At 39.3% G+C, this 24,309-nt stretch overlaps 1 protein-coding gene across 5 annotated transcripts in view; it reads right to left on the reverse strand.

The window, feature by feature from the left end:
* Positions 1-3,389: 3,389 nt before the first annotated feature.
* zbbx (zinc finger, B-box domain containing) overlaps positions 3,390-24,309 on the reverse strand; it is a 70,624-nt gene continuing 49,704 nt past the window's right edge. For 3 of the 5 annotated variants that reach the window (XM_085429603.1, XM_085429600.1, XM_085429604.1), the window contains 8 exons: positions 22,818-23,651; positions 20,194-20,414; positions 18,676-18,744; positions 18,108-18,276; positions 13,238-13,393; positions 11,055-11,243; positions 10,824-10,893; positions 3,390-3,663 (listed from right to left, as the gene is read on the reverse strand). In XM_085429603.1, coding sequence (XP_085285729.1) covers positions 3,576-3,663; positions 10,824-10,893; positions 11,055-11,243; positions 13,238-13,393; positions 18,108-18,276; positions 18,676-18,744; positions 20,194-20,414; positions 22,818-23,651 — 1,796 coding nt within the window. In that variant the 3' untranslated portion in view covers positions 3,390-3,575. The remainder of the gene's footprint in view (positions 3,664-10,823; positions 10,894-11,054; positions 11,244-13,237; positions 13,394-18,107; positions 18,277-18,675; positions 18,745-20,193; positions 20,415-22,817; positions 23,652-24,309) is intronic. The other 2 variants (XM_085429601.1, XM_085429602.1) reach the window with 2 other exon arrangements.

Below are 24,309 nucleotides of genomic sequence, written 5' to 3' on the forward strand. Positions count from 1 at the left end.
TCAGCAAAATGGAGAGGCCTCCTCTAAATGCATAATCATCTACACCTACAGGAGATTTTCGACTGATGTGTTTGACAGCACTCTCCACTACAATCATCAAAACACCAGATGATGGACTATCATTTAGAGGGTGCTTTCTTCCCTGCAGTAGAGTTTCAGACAATCAATGTCAATGTGCAACGAAGCAGTTTTGGTAGCAGCTCTGGTGGTGAGCCAACACCTTAATATATCAGTTTCTGCTGTTTTTTGCTTTAATCTGCCAAACGTCTCATTTTGTACAAAAGTAGCATCCGTGACACCAAAGGGCTGCACGTGTGGCTCACACCAGTTTACTCTTATCTCACTTTTAAATCTGGGCTCACGCCTCCTTATTAGTTTGTTCAATGACTGTTCAAAATAACATTCAGGGAACACTGGTAATGTCACTAGTCCTTTAATTGGCTATTTAGCTGCAACATCCTAAGTGGTAAACACAGACAAGTATCACCTTAATTTGTTTACATGCCAATGCGCTACTTCGAGGCAATTCTTCACTACCACTGCTAACAGCATTTTGTCTGCCCATGACATTTTGGCAATAGGGCAAGTTTATTTTATCAATATAACTAATTTATTGTCAATAGCTTTTTAAAAACTTTAAACGCTGAACACATTCTAATTTTTTTTTTCTTCCTAACTGTCATTTCCCTGATTGTATACTTCTTTTTCATCCTTCCTTGCTGACTCTTCCCAACCCCAATCTAGATGACCACAGAACAATTAAAAAGAAATTAAAGACTACATACGTCAGCATTTAATATTACAAATGCGTCCACTAACACTTCATAAAAAGTGGCGAATGAGTAGAGTAAATAACACTCTTAAATATTAGTGCCTTTTCTGCAATTTTGCCCATTTCTCAGTTTCTTTGTGGACTCAAAATGTTGCTTGCGTATGCAGCTGCCATCCTTCGTGGCACAATAAAGGTGACTTGTGAGACTCTGTAAACAAGAAAATCTTTTCAGGGCATTCTGGGTGAGGAAATTGGAGTGGGTTTTCATCAGAAGACAAGCGAGGAAGATATCTGGAAGCGGATCAAAATTCTTCCACGGTACAACCCAATGAAAATAGCCACTAAAACAACAAAAACATGTACACTTAAAGAAGAAGAAGAGACAGTTAAAGACGGGGAGGGAGAGCTGTAGCTGAACCAGTGACCAGTTTCAACTGTTTTTTGGGTTAGAGCTAAAGATTGAAATTAGTATTAAAATAATGTATCAGAAGTCAACGTGAAAACAAAAGAAAAAACAAAACTTGTGAATTTACCCCTAAGAATTATTTAAATGATGAGTTACTTTCATATTCTGGCATTTTGGTATTCCTGTTTTTTGTAATGCACCCAGTCTGAACTCCAGTTCCTGAGAAGGGTCAGTTAATATAGTGGAGTTAAATGTCAACTCCTCCAGTTTCACTGTCTTTCTGACAGCATCAACATCACACACAACTCCAAATCTTACAAAGGTCAGCTCTCTTTTTCGTCTTCCTGTTTGCATGCATGTGTGTGTCTGTGTGCGAGGGAGAGGAGGAAGAGAAAGAGGATCGAGAGGAAAGGAGTGCAGAGATCTCAGAGTTGTTTAAACCCAGCCTAGCAGTTCGATATCCATCAGATTTATGTCTCTGTTATTTTCCTCTCCTAAACAGTAAGTGATAAACTCAGTGAAGGACACAATAACAAAGATCTACCTCTTCACCTCTCTCTCCTTGTCTATCTCTTGGTCTCTCTGTCTTTCTCTCTCTGTCCCTGTGCTATCAATCAGCCTTGCGGTGATTGCTGTTGGATTACAGGGCTTTTGCTGTCTGCTCCCAGCGATTAACGTCAGGACAAATAAAATAGCCCTATATCCCACCATAGTGACTGGAGTTAAGACTAGAGCCGTGTGCACAGAGAAACGCATTTGCGCACACACACACACACACACACACACACACACACACACACACACACACACACACACACACACACACACACACACACACAAAATAACATGCAGTGCAAAAATTACCCTTCATCCTAAATGCCATCAAAGTTAGCATCTATCCACAGCGGCTATAGATCTCACTAGGTGTGTGCATTCATTCAAACGTACATCTTGCAAACACAATTAAAAGGAAAATAAAATAACTCCTCTGCTGGGCTAAGCTACCTACAGCCTGCTTCCAGAGATGCTGACTGCCCACCCTTTCTTTTGGAAACACAGAGCTAGGCAGGCAAACCACTCCGCTGCACATAATGAACTCTGATGGTTGTGATTATCCACACAGTCTGACTGCTTGTCAAAAATCCCACGCTCAAATGGATAACCTGCTCCACTCGTGTATGAAACAGAAGTGTTGAGTGTTCTAAATATTAGAACAAACAACTTTGGTTAACGTTTTGCTGTATTACGCCTATTTTTAGTCGGGGATACAGAAAATTGTAATCCAGCATCTGGCATCAAGCCACCAATCATCAGGGTTTTGGCCATGCGTGTCCTCCATAACATTTCTACAAGCTCATACAGCAGGCTAAAAAAAGCTTTAACATCGACTGACATTCTGCTTCTCAGTTACAGAATGTATTTGGTAGTATTATACAGGCGTGATCTTCTGCTGTATCTACCTGTTTGTCCTTGTTTGAACCTCACACAAATATCGGCTGGAGAGGAAGTAGTCAATGGTGGGTTGTGAACTCAGCTGAGGACAGTGGCAGTCGTGATAGATTGGGACTGGCTGTGGGGAATAATAGAAAACAGCAGAGCTGCAGAAAAACACAAACATACATACTAACAAACACCAACGTCACATGTACACATTCACCATGGAGACAACAAACCAGTTCCAGCAACTCGTGTTTATCTTCTCCCACTCCTGCACACACATGCAGAAACATGGCAGCAGTGGGCATTGACACAGTTCCTTATTCCCTGCCTTACAGACATTATTTATCACCTGCAGGAGTCTCCTCTGTGTGTGTCCATGTGCAGACAGTCTGACCTGATCTAGTGCCACCCTAACCTTATTAAGAAACAAAGTGATGACAACAGAGAAAAATGTTCTTCCTAACCCCTGCAGGTAAAATTGGCACCGCAGCAAACTGTCCCTCAATGTCGGTCCTTTAATGCACATCTCAGACAGCACACGCACACACTCTGACAAACACGCCATCAAAGGGATCCAAGAAGACTCCTGCTGAGAATAAAGCCAAAGTCACCATTTATCTTCATGTCAGCTCCCCTTCTGTTGCCAGTCGCATTGTTTTTGTACCTTTAGCTAATCCATCCACAGGAATGCATCTCACAGCTGCTGTTCAGTATAAGAACTAACATAAACATGGTGTATGGCAAACAAGGGCATACAAAAAGAGACAAACAATAAATCAAACAGCATTTATTCATTGCTCAACAAGCATTACATTTATATTTTTTCATATTATTGCAGAAAAGTTTAGACTTATGCGTTTAAGGGTGTCTACACCAACCTTTAAGTGTAATGAACACAATTTAAAAATGCATCCACTGTGGGATTTCGCTTGCATGACTGTCACGCACATGTGTCCGTCAGGGTAGCAAGAGGACACTCTGTCGATCTCTCTTCACCTCCTCCTCATCTTCTTCCTCCTCTTCTTGTTCAGCAGTGACCCCGCCTCTGCAAGACAAAATCCACCAATCAAGGGGAGAACGTGTTATACTCATAAAACTCAAATACCTGCCTATGATCAAAGAACAGATGTGCTATTCTTTTTCTAACTACTTTCAGATGTGGATATCAAAAATTCTCCTCTGCCAGATAAGATTTGGAAAATGTAACAGATGGACAGCTGAAAGTGTAGCTTGTGTGTTAACAGGCATCTGTCATTGCCAAGGTGGAGTTTGATCAAATCTGATTAAATCTGAATCCAGTCTAGTCATTTAAAAATCTAAGTTGTTTGATTTGTGTGAAACTTACTAATTATCAAGTGAATAAATGGCTACCGTGGTAATAGAAATAAAACAAATAAAAGAAAACCAGGACCAAGGAGTAAATATTTTGATTAAGAAGTTGCTGGCCATTTTTTTAAACACTCATACTAAAGTGATACAATTAACCCCTCCAACTGTCCGTACACTCTTCCTTTTTTTTGCTTCAGGCATTTAGGAGAAGCGTTTCCCGCCTGTATTCAGCTACGACGACACCAAATTACCTTGGGAGTCATAAAAAACACCGCCCACCTCCAAATAAGAACGAGTCACTCTATTGATGCCATCTCAGCCAGCATGTGCAGTGTTCTTGATTTTATTGTATTAGCTAACTTCAAACTTCGAATAATATAGCAAAATAGTTGTGACATAGCATTATATCCAGTTACAGCATCAGTTAAATGTAAGCGCAAAAGTAGCCTAGGTACTGTTTTCTCTAAAAAGTTTGAGTAATAATTATGATATCTTTGACTGTACAGCACTTTTTAAAGCACACAGTTACTTCACGTGCGTAAATACAAGTCATTCAGATGTTTCATAATTTTGCCAACACATGGAAGAAGTCACTTGAATGACAGGAAATGGATTTGTATGTTCCAGAAAAGTCCAGAAATCACCACAAGGCTCAAGCCTGCCATGAACTGGAACACCAGCATCACAAAATTTCTTCTGGAGAAAAATTTTATGGTCAGACAAGATAACATTTGAGCTATTTCACCATAATAGCAAGAGGTATGTTTGGAGGAGTAAAGATGAAGTTTTCAAACCAAAGAACACTGTACCAGTTGTCAAGCATGTTTGGGTGCTGTTTTTCATCAGTGGCACTGGTACATTCCACAAAGAGAATGGAATAATGAGGAAGGAGGATGACACCTAAATTCTTCTACTTCACATCAACAGTAAGATCATTGAAACTTTGGATATATGTATATATTTGAGCCTGTTTATATACTTTTGACCCTGTGTAGAATTAGAGAAAAACAGCCATTAAGCTGTATGAATTATACAAAAATGTGCTTCACACTTTAGTTTTACAACAACTTTGTAACTCTAGTAGAGGCTGTGCAGTATTGTCACATAACAAAACTGAAAAATATTTTCTACCTGGGATCGATGTTCCCTCTAATTTTTCATGTGTCTGAGCGAATGCACAAACTCCCTGAGTGATCCCTTGAACCACTGTGAGCAACAGCAGACGTGTGCACTGTGGTCACGCCAGCATCGAATCCATCCAAGTTACATGGTTAATTAAAATAATCAAATTACAGCATTTACATTTATGTTAGACTACTTTTAATTAGCTGCTTTAGCCCACTTACAATGGCATTTAAAGAAAATCTTGTTCATGACCTGTGTAGTATGGTAACACTATTGGAAGTAAAAATAACTTGAACTCCAATTTTGAAAAAACAACTTTCTTTCATTTTTTTTTTTATAAAGCTCTGACTATTATGAGTATGAGTCTGTGGTCTGGGAGAGAGTCCTGTAACTCTGACTGCAAAATACAGTATATAATGACCAATGTTGCGCAATTGATTATTTAGTTACTTCTTCAAAAAAGTAACTGAGTTTTGCAAACAACAACGTTTTTTGCAGCTGTTTACCTAAAAATGCAGCCAAGGCGTTTTTTTAAATAAAAATTTCAAACTATTTACAGAACAATCAGGTGTTCTGCATCAAATTTGATGCCACACCTGATTATTTGTGCCACTCCAAAAAATAATTTCTGTCCACTATGAGATAAAGGAGAACAACACCTGCAGACCTGACAACAGGAGATGTATCACTCCTGTAACACCTGTAACATTCAGCAGTCGCCTCATTGTTCTGACACACACAACAAAACTATTGACTACACTACACACTAACTACATAAGATTTGTGCTAAACTATGGGCAGAAATCTGTGCCATCAGGAACTGAATTTGAATAAGTTAAATTTGAATTTGAATTGCTCAGATTGAATCTGAATTGTAACTTGAATAAATGCTTTTAAAAACTGAATATGAATTAGCCTAATTTGAAATTCAATTTATTGGTTTGAAAATGATCATCACTAAACTGAAATTGAATTTTATAGTTTGAAAATGAATTCATTTGCTTTGAAACTGTATTTTATCCTTTAAAAATTTAGCTCTCGAATAATTTCAGATTCACTTCTCACCATTCAGTTTTAGTTCCAAAATTCAGTTTTTTGGGACTTACATCCGGTTCTGGTTCAAGTGCAGATTAATAGAACTACGTTTTACTAGCGGACCGAAAGTGTTACTGACGGGAATCTACAGCGTCTTGAGCTGAATTAAGACTTCAGAAGTCATTCGTCATGTGGAATGACCAGCGGATAAACTCTCAGGTTGGTAATAAATGTATTACATGTATAAGAACAAGCGTCATGTTAACAAATGATAGCCGTACAGTAACTTTTATGCTTATTGTAGCTGTTAGCTCAAAACGCTAATTTAGCGTAGTTTGCCCTGAATTCAGCTTTGACAACAAATATGATCGACTGTTTCTAGTAGAATTCCAAAGTTGTCATCTTGTACCCTGTCAGAGCCCTGTATGCTTGCAGAGACCCCTACAGTAGGGAAACATGCAAAACGATGTCCAAACCTTTGTATTTCAGCTTTATTTATGTCTTACACAGCATCCCAACTCTTTAGCTAACTTAATAACTTTAGCTAAAGTGAATAGTTAGTCTAATTCATTAGTGCAGCATTACTATTAACAGTTCTATTAATCTGCACTTGATTACTCTTGAACCAGAACCGGATGTAAGTCCCAAAAAACTGAATTTTAGAACTAAAATTGAATTGACTGTGTGCACGTTAGGATATGCTACTTCCGGTGCGGAAACTCCTGTGGGGAGCTTTGTTTCCATTGTCCTATTCGTGCCTGGTTTATGGTCCAAAACAAGTTAAGCAAATGAATGAATCAAGCGGCGATTTACATTTCTATAGATGTCTTGGGCATTTACCCAATATATCTGTAAATGATGTTCATCGACTTGTTGATATTTTTTCCCTGCACCTCAGGGCAAAAGAGAAAAGGGATTCAAATGTTATATTTCTCAGCTGTCCCTCGTTTATCGCGGGTGTTATGTTCTAAAAATAACCAGCGATAGGTGAAATCAAGTAGCCAATTTAATTTTTTGACGGTGCAAAACGTTTCCTGGACATTGTGGACATACAGTACTGCACTTCAGAGTCACACTGCTAGCGATCGATGCAGCGATTCTGTACTGTACATGAGAGACGTCACAGAGGAGATCGTCTGCAGCGATCAGGACGCAGGACACAATGTGACGTAAAAAAAAAAAAAGCATGCAAACTTGCACTAAAAAATCTGCGAAACAGCGAGGTGAAAGGTGAACCGCGTTATTAGCGAGGGACCACTGTAATTTTTAAGGTAAGTCACAACATACCCTTCGTACATACTAATGTATAGAAACCGTTACCAGCAATCATTCATTTTTTGTGTGGCTTTTTTCACGGTTTGTTAACATGCTGTGTAGGTGTGTACTTGACTAGCTGATATCAACATAATGGGGGAAACATCTGGTTTGACTATTCTTCACCTGTAGTTTGAATGCTGAACATTTGCCTGTTTAAATCATAAGACCAGTCACTATACAGAGATGTGCTTCTGAATGTGAAATGTGTCTTCTGCTGCAGTGATGCAGTTCTGCTTGTGTTGAGTGATGTAAACAACTGATCGATCTAAACTCTTTAAACGTCAAAAGTGATCATTAGATTTTCTGTGACACAACAGTGGTGAGTGTTCCCACCTTCTGCTCTTTGTAACTTAACACGATCTTTCCATTTTCGAGTTTTGGACATGATTTTGGAGGATATCTTTGCAGTAGCGATTGACCGCAAAGTAAAGCTACCGGAAATGTACAACCCCACATCCGGTCTCAAACCAGGAAGTTAGCATTTTCTCGTGCACAGGGTCAATTGTAGAACTGAAACTGAATGGTGAGAAGTGAATCTGAAATTATTCAAGAGCTAAATTTTTAAAGGATAAAATACGGTTTCAAAGCAAATGAATTCATTTTCAAACTATAAAATTCAATTTCAGTTTAGTGATGATCATTTTCAAACCAATAAATTGAATTTCAAATTAGGCTAATTCATATTCAGTTTTTAAAAGCATTTATTCAAGTTACAATTCAGATTCAATCTGAGCAATTCAAATTCAAATTTAACTTATTCAAATTCAGTTTCTGATGGCACAGATTTCTGCCCATACTAAACGTCGCAAATCTCTCACATCTCAAAACACCGCCGTCACTCCCCCGCCCTCCCCCCGCCCAGGCGGAGAGCGCCTTCGAGCGTTTTCCTTATAAAACGCCGTTTAACCGTTTCTTCCCGAAGTAAATATAAACAACGATAGTATTCAGCAAAAACAAACATTGCATATATTTTTTTATGATAACTCTGGTTTTACGTGGCCTGTCAACACAATTTAAAAACTAGTATAAAGTCCACACTTTTTCCGTCAATTGTTCCGTCTGTCCTGCTCACATCTCCAATGGTTGTACACGTTGTCATTGACGTGCATAAGGACGCTGTCATAGCCTGTCAATGACGTTGATTAGCTGCGTATATACGATTGTGAATCGCATCATTGGCTGCACTATGGGATAAGGTGGCATCGTTCTAATCCCAGCAGCCAGTCACTTACTGACTAACACTGCAAAACAGAATTGTTAAAGTTTTAATTTTAATTGCAATTCAGGTTAGATTTTTTTTGCGCGCAACGCAGATTTTCTGTGCGCAGAGACCGTGCCAGCAGTGCGCAATTGCGCACGCGCGCAGCTCAGAGGGAACATTGCCTGGGATGTTGTATCTTGGGTCGAGCTTTTAACCACTTAAGCCCTCCTTTATAACCATGTAACCCACCAGTAATTTCCTTTCACCTTTAGCTCTTCCTGTCATATGAAGCACAGCTATCGAGGGCTACAGTGACTCTCAGTTGTTTACTTTTGGGTCGCACTTCACCAACTGCTAGTATCTCCGTTAGAGTGCTTTCATAGCCTGATTGTACTCAACAGTTATCAAAAATTATTATATTTCATGCATGTTTTGCAAAGCACTGTGTTTTGTCAGTGGTTCTTTTTATGTAGCTCCCTTTTTATGCAGTATATTGTCATCAGAGGCGCACACCCTGCTCTTGCTCTTAGACACATATGGGTTTGTTTCATTGTAGTGCACACGAGGGAACATAAATGTAAGGTGTCGCTATAGCAAAGATATTACCATATGACACTTTTATATCGTGCCAAAATGCATACTGGTATTCTCATGGCTATGATATGGCACAGCACTAACACAGACTGTTTCACAACCTAAAGCTGCTCTCAAAGACGAGCATGACTCGTACATGCTGCTGCATCCTCATACAGCTGCAAAACGTGAAGTAGTTTTTTGGTTTGGACTCATATAGTGTAACTACTAATAAAGCAAAAGCAGATATTCAGTTCTCACAATCCACCAACTGTGGTGCACGTCTGCCAAGCAACCAGAGACAGCTGAGTAAAAGCAGCGCAGATGATAAATAGTTGTCTATGCACACAGACCGCCCATAATATGCTGTGACAGCATTCGCTATTGTGTTGTGTGGGTGTACCTTGGAGTGTACATACTGTATACTATTACTGGAATATTCACTAAAACAAATGCATATTTTATATGCAAAAATGCACTCAAGTTTTCCTGATTATACCATTATTCAATATGTTTTGCAGCAGAATCTACATTACAGCTGAAATCCATTTACATACATTTACTCTGAAGTCAACGGGGTCTGAAAGAACAGCATCTCATGAAGACGGTTCATTGACCCTATACAAAAAAACTTGCTGAGTTGAACTGGCAAAACACACTGTACCTAATAAAACAATAATGTTACAGCTGTGTCAACTAACTGCATGACAAGATCCTGTCATCATGAAAATCCAGTGTTTCTGCATACTCAATAAATTGGACAATGTCACAAGAGTCCAATCTGCATATTAGGAGGAAAACCAGGTGAGGGTGGAAGCACAAGAGCTGCCTATAAAAAACAAAAACAACATGATACCTGTGAAGCTGAACCAAAGTAGCCAGATTAAGTCCATCCTAAGTGTGTGTTTGTGTATGTTTTAGGATGTAAGGAGCTGTTTTGGGAGCTCTCACTGTAGTATGCGTTAATCCGTTTATTACACGTCTCAAAGTGATATTCACAGTGCTCCGCTCAGCACAAGGCCTCTAGCGCAGATTATGCCCGCTCCACAAACACAAAAAAACATCAATAATGCACAGGCACACACACTCAGAGTCAGTTTCTGATATACAAAACCACACTGACACACTTCCTCTTTCTTTTCACACGCATACTCACATTAAGCAGCACATTAAGGCTGGATACCCAACATGCTGTCAAAGCTAAAGTCGTTCTGCTGCTAACGATCCATTACACACTCCACATATCCGACAGCGAGAGGCATTGATGCAGTACCAAAAAAAAAGAGGGATTACCCCCTGTCGTGGCCACTGGATTGGTAGTGGTGTGTGAGAAAGTGTAAGGGGTGAGATTCTAAGGTGGCCATGGTGAAAAGACACAGACACACAGTATGAAAACGGGAAGGTACGACACTTCACTGTTTGATTCGCACACTGGAGAAACTCACATTTGCCTTTCAGGATATCAACATCAAATGGACATTTGAACAACTGCCTAAGCATTTCTAGGTCAACTAACAACAAAAACATATACCCTCTTTATGATAAGCTCATCCTTGATGTGATCCTCGCACAAATACAATTGAAAGGCATGAGGGTAATCAAATTTAAGGATGTGTGTTACAAACCGTTTGGAAGCGGGATTACTGCATTCATCCTGACTTCCACTGTGTTCTGTACCAGTACCTGGAGTGCCTGCTTGGGATGGAATATTTAAGAAAGGTTAAGAATTAATGGTTTAAATCACTCTTGTAATTCATAATTCATTCAAACACTTACTGTATTATTTTCTATGATCATGATCTGTAAAATAATATACTGATCACAGATAGCTATATCATGTATATGTGATTGCATACATGAAGGTTTTTGGTCTGCGCTCTTGACCATGAGTCTTAGCTCCTGCTCCAGGCTGCTCAGAGCATGTGCAGTTGTGTCTATCTCCAGGTCAGGGTCCTCACAGCCCATCTGGTCCACATTACAGATCTCCATGATCTCTCTGGCTGCTTGGGACAATGGACAAAATACTGGCGAGAATTCTGAGTCCACTGTGGGAATAAAGAAACAGCGAGAAAAAGGAGGGGACAAGGAATGAGAGGTTTGGCAACGGACAGTGCGAAATAGTTAATGCATACTTGGTAGATAGCCTGAAAGCAGATATGGAATAAAAGCCAAACAGGGAAATGGGTAGAGAAACGCATAAGCTGTGAATAAGGAAGGATGGAATGATGATCATGAGGCTGTACAGTAAAAGGTATTTTCTGAAAACAGCTACAGAGAGAGTGAGTGTAAGAAGTAGATAAGAACAGGTGTAGAGGAAGAATGGAGAAGGTAAGAAGAAGATGGTATGTTGCTCAGGATTCAAGAAAAAAGGGTCGATCACAACTGTCAGTGGAATGAGTGGTGTCTCATCCCACTCCTGTGTGAGCCACATCAAATTGAATCAGATTGAACATCCATCTCCACCTGCTCACAGTAAATTACATTGAGGCCCCCACTGAGAAGCTATGATAGTGTGGGTGTGTATGTGTGGCTGCAGCCCTGCTGCAGCACACTGATTCCTCATGCTGCGTGCTGTCTAACCAGTTTCAGCTTCAGTGTTAAATCTTTCAGTCTTTCAATCTTCCATTGTCTCCTCACCTAGCCCTCCCTCCACCCACTCTCAGTGCCTGCCTCTGTCTTTCAACTGGCACAGAACCTCCACTTAGTGCTTCACAACCACCTGCACTGTCAAACTAAGCAGCATGGGAAGAATGATGCATGCAGGGGAGTGCTTCTAACGCATGTGGACACACACATACCTCTAGACTCGATTTATTTCAATTTTAAAGCAGATGGCGCACACATATTTAGATTTCTGCTACTGATAAATCTCTGTGCCAGATTTAAAATGTATGAAGTGTAAAATGAAGAAGACTGAACTTTGATATCACTCAAGCGTTCCTTTGGAAGGTCAGATTTGAATAATTCCATTCTGCATGGACTGTATGTGGGATATGTTAATAGCCTTAAGACAAATTGAGATGTAATACCTAACATATGCATCTTTTTCATGTGATATATTATTATAATTGTACTGTAGGTATAACTGCTGTATGGAACACACTACAGTAAAGTATGGAGGGGGAAAAAAGGAAACCAAATGCTGTGAACTTTAAAAAGAGTTCCCCACTTACAAACATGCTCAGGGGCACAATGCTATTTTAAAACATTAATTAATGGCACAAGGGAGCCAAAGCACAGATGTTTTGGCGAGAAGCCTTCTTCTGTGTGCTGTCAGACAGCACATTGGAGCGGCACACTGACAAAACAGCACAAGGAAGCACTCTGAGAGGGAACTTGCCGAAACATCAGTGCTTAGGTTCCCTTGTGAATTAAAAATACAGAAAAAATGTTGCACACTCATTTTGATAGAATAGTTAAATATGTTTCAAAGTTGTTTTTATTTATTGTTTTTAACTAACGTACTCCTCCAACTTAAGTTTAAGCATTCAATCTGACAAGACTATTAATTGAGTGTAGCTTATGTGGGCCTCAAGAGTTGGAACTCTTGGATAAGATTAATTTAAAAAAAGACTTATGAAAGCAGGTTTAAATACTTTGACAACATGGAAAGAAGTGAGTTAGGCAAAATAATACAGAGAACTGATCAACACCGAGAGGGAATTAGAAATCTCACTGAATAAAACAATTTACTCTCTGGTCTTTCAGGTTTCTATGTGTGCAAATATGCATCAGCATAAAGAGATTAATGCACTGTTTCGTGTATCTGTATGAAAGGATGTATTCCTGGATCAACCCACAGTCCTGCATGTGTACGTGTTCAGTATAAGTGGATAATATGTCTGTTCACAACCAGCACAAACATTGAAATAGTGTTTCTATATGCAGAGATATAGTGTATTAATTGTGTCCACAATAGAATTCTGTGTGTGTAAATAAATAAAAAGCACAAAGAACTCTGTGTACCTGAAAATCTTCACATAGACACAAACAAAATACTCACAAGCACTCATGACAGCGCAAATACACTTCCACTCACCAGATGTTCCCAGTTCATCTGCTGATACTTCTCCTGTCCTGGATGAGTGAATCTGAATTCCAGTTGGCTGCCTGTGGTTGTCCTTCATCACACCGAAAACCAGGTGTTCCTCATTTAAAGCTCTGAAGCTGCTGCTTAATCCATAACTTTGTAACCCTAAATGAGTTAAAGGAAAAGTTAAAGACGGGTCATAGCACACCTCACCCAGAACAGCCATGCATACAGGGAGTGCAGAATTATTAGGCAAATGAGTATTTTGTCCACATCATCCTCTTCATGCATGTTGTCTTACTCCAAGCTGTATAGGCTCGAAAGCCTACTACCAATTAAGCATATTAGGTGATGTGCATCTCTGTAATGAGAAGGGGTGTGGTCTAATGACATCAACACCCTATATCAGGTGTGCATAATTATTAGGCAACGTCCTTTCCTTTGGCAAAATGGGTCAAAAGAAGGACTTGACAGGCTCAGAAAAGTCAAAAATAGTGAGATATCTTGCAGAGGGATGCAGCAGCTTCTGAAGCTTGATCATCGAACAATCAAGCGTTTCATTCAAAATAGTCAACAGGGTCGCAAGAAGCATGTGGAAAAACCAAGCCGCAAAATAACTGCCCATGAACTGAGAAAAGTCAAGCGTGCAGTTGCCAAGATGCCACTTGCCACCAGTTTGGCCATATTTCAGAGCTGCAACATCACTGGAGTGCCCAAAAGCACAAGGTGTGCAATACTCAGAGACATGGCCAAGGTAAGAAAGGCTGAAAGACGACCACCACTGAACAAGACACACAAGCTGAAACGTCAAGACTGGGGCAAGAAATATCTCAAGACTGGTTTTTCTAAGGTTTTATGGACTGATGAAATGAGAGTGAGTCTTGATGGGCCAGATGGATGGGCCCGTGGCTGGATTGGTAAAGGGCAGAGAACTCCATTCCGACTCAGACGCCAGCAAGGTGGAGGTGGAGTACTGGTTTGGGCTGGTATCATCAAAGATGAGCTTGTGGGGCCTTTTCGGGTTGAGGATGGAGTCAAGCTCAACTCCCAGTCCTACTGCCAGTTTCTGGAAGACACCTTCTTCAAGCAGTGGTACAGGAAGAAGTCTGCATCCTTCAAGAAAAACATGATTTTCATGCAGGACAATGCTCCATCACACGCGTCCAAGTACTCCACAGCGTGGCTGGCAAGAAAGGGTATAAAAGAAGAAAAACTAATGACATGGCCACCTTGTTCACCTGATCTGAACCCCATTGAGAACCTGTGGTCCATCATCAAATGTGAGATTTACAAGGAGGGAAAACAGTACACCTCTCTGAACAGTGTCTGGGAGGCTGTGGTTGCTGCTGCACACAATGTTGATGGTGAACAGATCAAAACACTGACAGAATCCATGGATGGCAGGCTTTTGAGTGTCCTTGCAAAGAAAGGTGGCTATATTGGTCGCTGATTTGTTTTTGTTTTGTTTTTGAATGTCAGAAATGTATATTTGTGAATGTGGAGATGTTATATTGGTTTCACTGGTGAAAATAAATAATTGAAATGGGTATATATTTGTTTTTTGTTAAGTTGCCTAATAATTATGCAGAGTAATAGTCACCTGCACACACAGATATCCCCCTAAAATAGCTAAAACTAAAAACAAACTAAAAACTACTTCCAAAAACATTCAGCTTTGATATTAATGAGTTTTTTGGGTTCACTGAGAACATGGTTGTTGTTCAATAATAACATTAATCCTCAAAAATACAACTTGCCTAATAATTCTGCACTCCCTGTATATTGGATTCATAAAAATGCATACATCTTGTTCTCTTGCAGTTGCTCTTTAAAAAAATATATCATCTCACACTTTCACATTCTGATATTGTCCTTTACATGCAGGACTCAGAATATCTGGATCCAAAATGTACAAAATACAAAGAGACAGATCATTCACTGTCACGCTGCTATCAGTTGGACATATAGCAGGCAATTGGAAACTGCAATGGATTTTCTTCGCTATCTAAGTCTAGTTTGTGACCTTTCTACAGCACTACCACATGGAAAAACATTTTGGCTATGACTGAATATGAATGCAGCAGACTATAAAACTTGCAAGATGACAAAACAAAATACAAATATTTATTTCATTTTTGTTTGATAATTAAAGTAAAACTATTTTACACTGTATTTGTTAAGTATACAAATCACTGTAATCATCAATAGTTCATAAAATGTGGTATTTCAAAGGTACTTAATAGTAGTTCATAATAACAAAAGGATGCTGAATCAATTTTAGGATTTTTATGAGATGTTATTCCACAAATATTGTCACATACACACGAATGAGCCCCTTCAAAGGCTTCTGCAGATTTAAATACTCATTCAAGTTAACAGAGCTGACAAAACAAGGTAAAAAGAAACACACACACACGGCTGTAAGGAGATAACATAATCTATTAGCCTAAGTGACTTATATAGATTAATTCAAGTAAATTAATTTGATAAAATAATCCATTTGTCTATTTATCAGCAGAAACTGTACTAAACAAATATTGCTTAACAAGCTGCTCAACCAGTCCTGACACCTGCAATGCAATTACTGCTGTTTTCAGCTCTCTCTCCTGTGGTCAGCTAATTAATTAATTGATTAATACTACTGACTGGAGAACATACTTACTACTCAAAATCAGCTGAAAATAAATAAGAGGGAAAGGGCGAGCAGTCGCATAACAGTTTGTCATCTCGAAAGAAAATGGAAAAGGCTGAAGCTAGTTTGGAAAACACACATAGATTTAAAGGGACCATTCTACATGTGTGGTGTGCGTGCGTGTGTGCGCGCATATGTGTGTGGGTCATTATCCTTCCTATTTGCCTGCCTGACTCTCTCTGTCTTTCCTTTTGTTGGACTCGATGCACATTTTGACAGAAACTGCACACTAACAACCTAATTTTCTGACTGATGAGGTGACAGGGAGTACGGAAAAAGGGACAGCAGGGTGAAACTGTAGAGCAGCAGACATATAAAACCTGTTGGATTGCAGTCTTGCCAACGAAAAAAAGGAAAGAAGATAAAAACAGAATAGACAGATGGAGGGATGGAAGGACATAAATGAGTGTGAAGTGTTGTCAAGGTGATATTCCTCCTTTCTAACCTTTCTCTCTCATTAACTTTGGAGGTTTAACGATGGTGGCAGAGACAGAGCGGGATTTGACGAGAGGTTGGCTGCATGGTGCGAGGAGGCTAGCGGTGCCCTTGTGGGAGTCTCTCACCGTCAACCCTATTCATTTAACGCTATACTAAGAACTATGTGATTTGATAAATGGCATTCAAGTACTGTATGTGGCTGCTAGACTTCCATATGTTATGATGTTCAGTGCGAGGGGCATAAACACATATCCAATTTACAAATTATTAGTTTTGAAGCATTTCAAATGTCCATTTTGCAATCACAAATAGAACATTAATGCTACGCTCAGAAGGCAGTTTTCTCAGTGGCTACAGCATGGTCTACCACCTGCAGTTAATGTGCAACATTCTTAAAGCCATTTTGTTACAGAAGGGAAGGTGTAACAAACAAGAAATAAACACCAAAAGCAGGAGATAAAAGTCCACATCGTCTCCCAAAGGCAAATGACAGCGATAGGTAATAAGTAATATACTATTACATACAAACCTTACTGCATACCATGACTATGCAACCATAACTAGTTAGCCACAATATTAAAACCACCTGATTAATACTCAGTAGATTGTCTTGGTTCCACCAAAACACCTCTGTCCTGTTAAGGGGAGGTCTTGGGGTATCCTACAGAGTCTTGCATCATTACACTGGCAGACGATAATTTGGTTCCTCTGGGTTGTGGTTTGTTACCTCTGTTGGTGTAGAATCTGATGAATCAATGCCATGACCATTTCACTGTGTTCCTTGAGTGATTATGGGAGAGTTTTTCTAGTGTGATGAGCCACATTGTCCTGCTGGAGGCCAATGCCGGTGTGTATTGATGTCATTGTGAGGGGCCCAACAGTTCTAAGGTGGGTGGGATACATGTTACAGTAACAACTACATAAATACCCAGTTCCATAGTACCCCAGCAGGAAAATACATTGTCAAAAAATACAAGAGATGATCACTTCACTTGTCAGTAGTTTTAATATTGTGGCTGATGTGTGTATTTGAACAGGATCATACACTTTAATTTCATTTGGATGTAACATTATCACAATACGTAACCTTTTTTAGCTTTCTGTGTTTTAAAGTTCCTCTTAAACTAAAGTAAAATTTCTGTGATGTGTCAAGGATGCAGGCTTTATTACTACTTTGTGACTTGTGAGTCTTTTGTGATGAAATATCGACATTTTAGGCAGGTAGAATTAGGCGTGAGCCTGTGTTTTCCTAAAGTTAAGAAAAGTGAGGAGCTAAATATAGGTAGAAAGAAGCACAGAGGTTACAAAGCATTTGAAAGCAAAGGCTTGCACACACTCACATACAACACAAAACAAAACGGCATCACAGGAAAGCTCCCTTTGGACCCACCAGCAGTAAATTATCAGTGTTGTCCCCAATCTCTCGTTTTTCACCAAGCAGCCAGCACTCCTCTGGGTTTAAAACTCATTTTCGTGTGTCTTGTAAGCTCTACATTTTTACATATTTGTTCTAAATCCTATTATGAGGCCTTAGTGACATGAATAACACTCGCAAATTGGAAAGTATCTCCAGGCAAAAGCTGGACACAGAGGTAATCTTCACAATCTAATCTCATGAAGCACAATAGCAGCAACCACACTTTCTGATGTCGTTTAAAGGAAAAACAGGATGGCAATTGAAGAAATTGAAGCATAAAATCTCAAGCACACTATTCATACACATTAAAAGACTTTCCCTTTTTAACCTACCTGTTGGGTCTGAATCACGCAGTGGAGACTGGCATGTGTGAAGTGGGTCACAGTGTGCATGTTCTGGTGTCTCTGGTTGACCGGCAATCATATCCAAACCTAGAGGCGAAAACCCATGCAGATCACAGAAATGCTCTGATCCAGACCCAGCACTCTGGTTGTGCATTACCTGAGGGTATACACAAACAGATGGAGGAACACAGGAGAAGGGGGGATGGAAGGAGGAAGGGGGGAAGCAGTAAAAAGGGGAATGACAAAATGAAAACAGTGAGAAAAAACAGGTCATGTTAGGATGAGATAGTAAGTTGATACACGCAGAGACATGGAAAGAGAGTAACGTACAGTGGAATACAAAATAAAAGCTTGCTCTTAAAACTATCTGTGAATACAGTCCTTCCTGAATCAGTCCAAAAAGATAAAACAAGAGAGCAAACAATATTAATTTAACTTCAAGCTAGGTAAGCATGTTAAATTTGTATTTTTCTGTTTAGAATGTGCAAATACATATAAATGAGCTAGCTACTGTTCCCTCTCTCATCCAAACTTGATGAATTGATTTTTAATTAACCCTTGGAGCTGGCGAGAGCATCTCACAATAGTGTGGTGGGTTCGCTGTCGTCCCTTTGCAAGTGTCGTCCTGTGAGACAGAAGAAAATGTGGAAGCTCTGTTTAGATAAGATTAGATCTGATGCATTAGCATGCTAGCCTTGCAAGACATTGCAGATGGGCTGGGAGAGTATAGAAAGAAAGGCATGTGGGAATAGTGCCACACAGAGCAAGAAATGAGCAAGGATGGAGAATGACAAGAGGAAGACGGGGTAAAAGAAAGGAGAGGCAACACAACACAAAGAAACAGCAAGAGACCAAATACAATGATAGTGTGCTGCAAAAAAGGAAGAAAAAAACCTTGAGATCTCTTTGTGCAGACCAATAGCTCCTCATAATAAGAAGGATGATGACTAGCTGCCTGAACTATAAAACTAGCCAACTGTTAGTAAAGTTAAAATAAAAGAAAAGGGCAGAAGGAAAGAAAAAGATTGAACAAAGGAAAGAGACAGAGAGAAAAACATACACAGAGGACCAAAGAGGTGGGTCCAGAGAGAGGGAGTGAGAAAAAGACAGAAATACCATCTAATCATTTTATGAGCAGTTTGATTCAGGTCCAGAGGCCACAGATAACCACCACCTTTACAATCATGAGCCTCATTTTATTCCAGCTTTTTAATAAAGCACTACCCTCCTTATTTTTTTTTCATTCCTCTGTCACAGTATAAAGGATTCATACCATTAAATGGCTGATAAGTCATTTGGGACCATTCAAGCACTGCCTTTTTAATCCACTCTGTTACTCTTTTCTTCCCTCAATGGTTTGCACCTTTAACACCACAGCTTTAGATGTCTCTGAGCTATAGATGAATAATGTAAAGTAATTAGTGTGATACAAATGTTATCTAATAGATCAGGTCAGCTACAATAAGAAACTCTAACTGTATGTCGCTGAAGCCTTCTCATTCAGTGCAGTGATTATGTCTAGTGTAATGAACTTCAAAAAGTTTTATTACTCAGCTTCAAGATATTTCCCAGATAAAGTTCAGTGGATGACTAGAATGACTCATTTGTTAATTCAATCAGTTATTTGTCAGCAATGAACCACTTATGCGAAGCAAAGGAGGTCATACAAGATTACTCATTTTGTGCAGTAAAAATCTCTGTGCGGCTAAAATGAGAGATATGCACCTCTGCATCAAAAACTTCTCACTTAATATTGTGGCTGAAAAATGTCTCAGTTAAGGTCATTATTGGACAATTTAAATGAGTCACACAGAAACAATGGTCGCAAATAGAATGGTTAAAAAGTTAATAGGTTAAGGTTCAAGTTACACCAGCAATAAAGACAAATCTCTTTTGTATTCGTTCCTGATTGTCAATTTGGCAGCCACTTACGAAGTTCAGCCATTTGCAATTTGCATAATATTCCTTCATTAGGAGAAGACTGATTCAGAGAAAATAATGCAATGACAGCTCTGTAATCCAAGGCTCCCTCTTTCAAGAACCAAAAGCAACTGGGAATACAGTAATATGTTACCATGGATAGTTCTGGCAGCTCTTCTGACTTATCAGTCTGCATGTCTTTTGTTGTTTCTGTCTCTGCAGGAACAAAGGAATCTTCTAGATGAGATATGGCAGGATTCTCTTCTCTGGAGCTCCCTCTCATTAAACGCCCTTGCATCTGTGAATCTTCATCTGAAGTATCTTCTTCAAGTGGATCCAGACCCAGGCTATCACTGGACATATCATCGCCACTGTCTTCAGGCGAAAATCCAGGAATACATGTTTAGAGAATGAAAGGTTTATTTTAAGTTATGATTACAATAAGTTGTTTGTTGTTTCATAGACTATGATTGTTGACTTTGATCTAAAATGCTATGGCATTATTATTATTATTATTATTACAGAATTATTGTCATCCAAACAATGTTGGACTAAAAACTGTTTATTATGACTCAAACCACAGCAGCAGGATTTTCATCTCTATGATGCAATGAAAACTACAACAGCCCTTTCACATGGCACTGCTCTGGCTGCTGCATTCTGGTTGTAATATGTCATTTTTAAGAGCACTCATAGTCTTTACGTATACATTAATTTTGCATTTCTATGGGCCACATGAACGTATGTCACGCTATGTTGCGGTGACAACGGCATGCACATGTGCCCAGCTGGTGCACTTGAACTGTACTTTGTTCCATGCAGCAGGAAACTTGGCTATGTATGGTGCAAACCATAGAAAAGAATGGGTCTCAGAACACAAGGGTGCCTTTATCATGTTTCATATGAAAGGGCCTTAAAGCTTTAATAAGCTGAAGAAGCAAGCTTTTAGAGTTACACCAGCTGAGAAGCTACAGTAAGTGGCAGAAGGATCCAAGAGGAAAGCACAGAGGAGATGGATGAACAAGCAGGTGTGAAAACTAAAAGTAATACCAGGAACAGATCTGACAGAACAAGCCATTATGAACTTACAGCCCAGACTTTAGTCAAATTCAAAGTCTTTTAGTAATGTTTTTTTCTGAATAAAACTGCACTTAGCAAACCATAACCATTACATACACATTCAGGACTGGGACCGTAATGTGTACGCAAATAGACCCAAACAAAAAGAGTAAGGAAAAAACTCAAATAAATACTTTACTTTTGAGCTGTGTAAATACTCCCACACAGCTCAAAATACTCCTTTGAGCACAAATCTTTGATTGTTCAGTTACAAGAGTTAATTGGCTAGTAGTACTAAATGTTTAGTGATATTCATATAAATGTACACAGCAAATAAAGTCTGTTCCTATCTTTCCAACCATTTGTTTTGGGCATACATCTGTACACATTGAGATGCATGACATTAACTATGAAGTTCACTGAAAGTACTCTAAGAGGGAAGGGCAATTCTCTGCTGCGTAATTACCTTCCTGTCTGTTCTAGCTTTATGTCAGGTATTTACTTAAAAACTAAACATTAATCAATACTAATAAAAAGAAAAAGAACACTTTTTATGGCTGGATCTAAATTGGCTTTGACAGCCCAGTGGAATAAAAGAAAGCCATTACTGCTAAGATCCACAAGCAGTTTATTCATATAAACTGCCTGACCAGTGAGAATTGTGTTCAAACTGTGGCATGACAAAGTGTTCTATTAGGAATCACTTTACTGCAAAGACCTGTGCTTCCCCATCCATAAACATGGACATTTCTTTCTCCTATTTTCTTTCTCCTATTTGTGATCCAAATTTGACTCCCCAGACATTATTGTCTGGTCTCGAGAAATCTCAGCAAATGCCTTGAAATGCAAAATGTATCAAATCAATTTATGAGAAATAGACTTCATAATAGAAGTATTCTCTATGTACAAATTGTAGCTATGCAGTGGAAAGAATATTTAGGAAGTAGGGCATATAGAGATGTATTTGCCTTTGCATTCAGGCAGACTTTAAACTACTAACAGAAATATCAGACTATGTAATTATTACTTGCTCGAAACAGTTTCTAACCTCTATTACCCGGTTATTTGGAAAGTATTTGTTACGCATGCCCTTTACCTCTGCTTTTCAACCTTGTTAGCGAGTGACCTTGTACCAAACCCTCCTTGGCCATTAAAGCTGAGGTGGAAATGTCATATCATATGATCTAAGAGTTGTTAATTGTATGAGGTGTAAATTGGCAATTCTTCTTCACAAGATAAGGTAACAATTAAATCTCTCATCTCATCTGCATTTTGTTAGAGTGAATCTAGAGTAGATCTGTAGTTAAAGCCAGACAGATCACCGCGGAGTAGTTTGCCAAGTTAATTTATAGCTGCAAGAATAAAAACAAAAGTGACATGACATGATAAGCATGTGAGAGAACTGAAGATGAGCTGAAACCACACAAAGACTGTTTTCACCAACTGTTTTGTCTTTGACAGTAACAAAGAAGCTTTTATCAGTCACATTGTGAGTCCATCTATTTGTAACAAAGATTTCTAACAATGTAATGTAATCACACAAAAGCAGTTTAAGACAAACCACTCTTAATAAATAGTTAATTTAGCACCCATTAACAAGACTTTCATTACAAAAACAAAGTAAATATTGGGTCTAATTGTTGCTCATCACCATCAGTACGCCCACAGGCACACACAAAGATAAATACCAGAGTGGGCACATTACTGCACTTCACTTACCTACTGATAACCTCTCTTCTTCATCCACTTTAACAGGAAGAACGTTATTTTGGGTGACTTTTAAGAGAGATGATGATGGGATATAATTTGTATCCTGTGACTGAGTTGACTCTGTTTCAACAGACCTAATAACTGGAGCGTCCTCAAATGTTTGAGTTGACCTATATGTAGAGTGTTCATCTGGAGGGGTCGCATCAAATAGAGATAACTTTGACAGGGTTTCTGAAGCCACAGCACTTATTTGTGATTGAGCTGGTTCCAAGTATTTTGCTGGTGAGTGTGCACTTGTAGTCTTAGGGGACAAAGGCAACTGGAGTTGATTATCTGATAGAAGAGATTCTGGGTCACATAAGAAATACTGGGATTCCTTTGGGGACATCAGATTGCTTCTTGGTGATTCACAAATCTTTGGGGAGGAAATAGGCTCTACAAATAACCGGGAAGATTGGGGTTGATCTGGCAAGAGAGCTGAGTCCGAGCATTTCTCTAATGGGGCCAGATGGTTCACTTTGGGCAATAAGGTTGAGTCAGTAGAGCTGGATGATGAAACTGTGAAAGTAGACCTAAGGGGAAATGATATGGATGGAGGAGGGGAGAGATGCTCATCTGAGATTGGCGACCTGCTACTAGTCGTAACTGAAACATCAGCTGAAGATTTGGGAGCTTTAAGCTGGGAATGTGGTAACAAGGAGATATGTTGTGGTGCTCCACAGTCAGCTGTTGATTGGGGAGATTGGCGAGGTGACTTTGCAGGTGATGTCTTGATTGACGACTCTGAAACTGTTGGATTCTCAGCAGTGGGGCATGTTGACAGCTTGTTTTTAGATAGATGTGCTGTGTAAAAGATACAAATAACATTCAGTGCATTGGTTGCTTTTGTAAGCATGAGTTCAGATAATGTTTCATAAGCATGGCTTAAAGAAAAAAAGGTTGTTGTTCAGGATTTTCAGACAGAACAGCATCACTATGCTTGAATGCAGAGCTCCAGTCTCCTTACTTTACTAGATCAGTGTATTAATATTTATGCACCACTTCCAAATTGCACAAGTCTGAACTGCAGCATTAATGGACATATACAAACAAAGAAACACCTGAGAAAACAGAATTCCAATAATCTGCACAGGCTTTTGGCTGACATGGACAAAGATTTTAACAAGAGAGACCCTGTCCACATCCAGGAGCGCAGGGAATGTGTGGAGAGGGTTTGCAGAGAGAGAAAGAGTATCACAGACAGCAGCGGGCCACGCATATGACAATATGAGGGAATATACAGGAGGCTGTGAAAAACCTCAGTGCAGTTTTGAAACAGATGTCCTTTTTTTCTCTGCCTTCACAGCCACATTTCAACACAACAGAGTGTCACTGCAATCCCCTACTGCCTAATACCTGGGGAATTGCAGATGTACTATGCTTTCCTTTCTATGTATGTCTATGTATGTGTGTCAGAACTGAATAAAGTGAGAAATATTAATGTAAAAGTGACCTACATCTA

This window comes from Copadichromis virginalis, linkage group LG14 (genome assembly GCF_057382275.1).
Source record: "Copadichromis virginalis isolate Kocher_CV1m ecotype Utaka linkage group LG14, C_Virginalis_male_GT1.1, whole genome shotgun sequence".
Lineage (NCBI taxonomy): Eukaryota > Metazoa > Chordata > Actinopteri > Cichliformes > Cichlidae > Copadichromis > Copadichromis virginalis.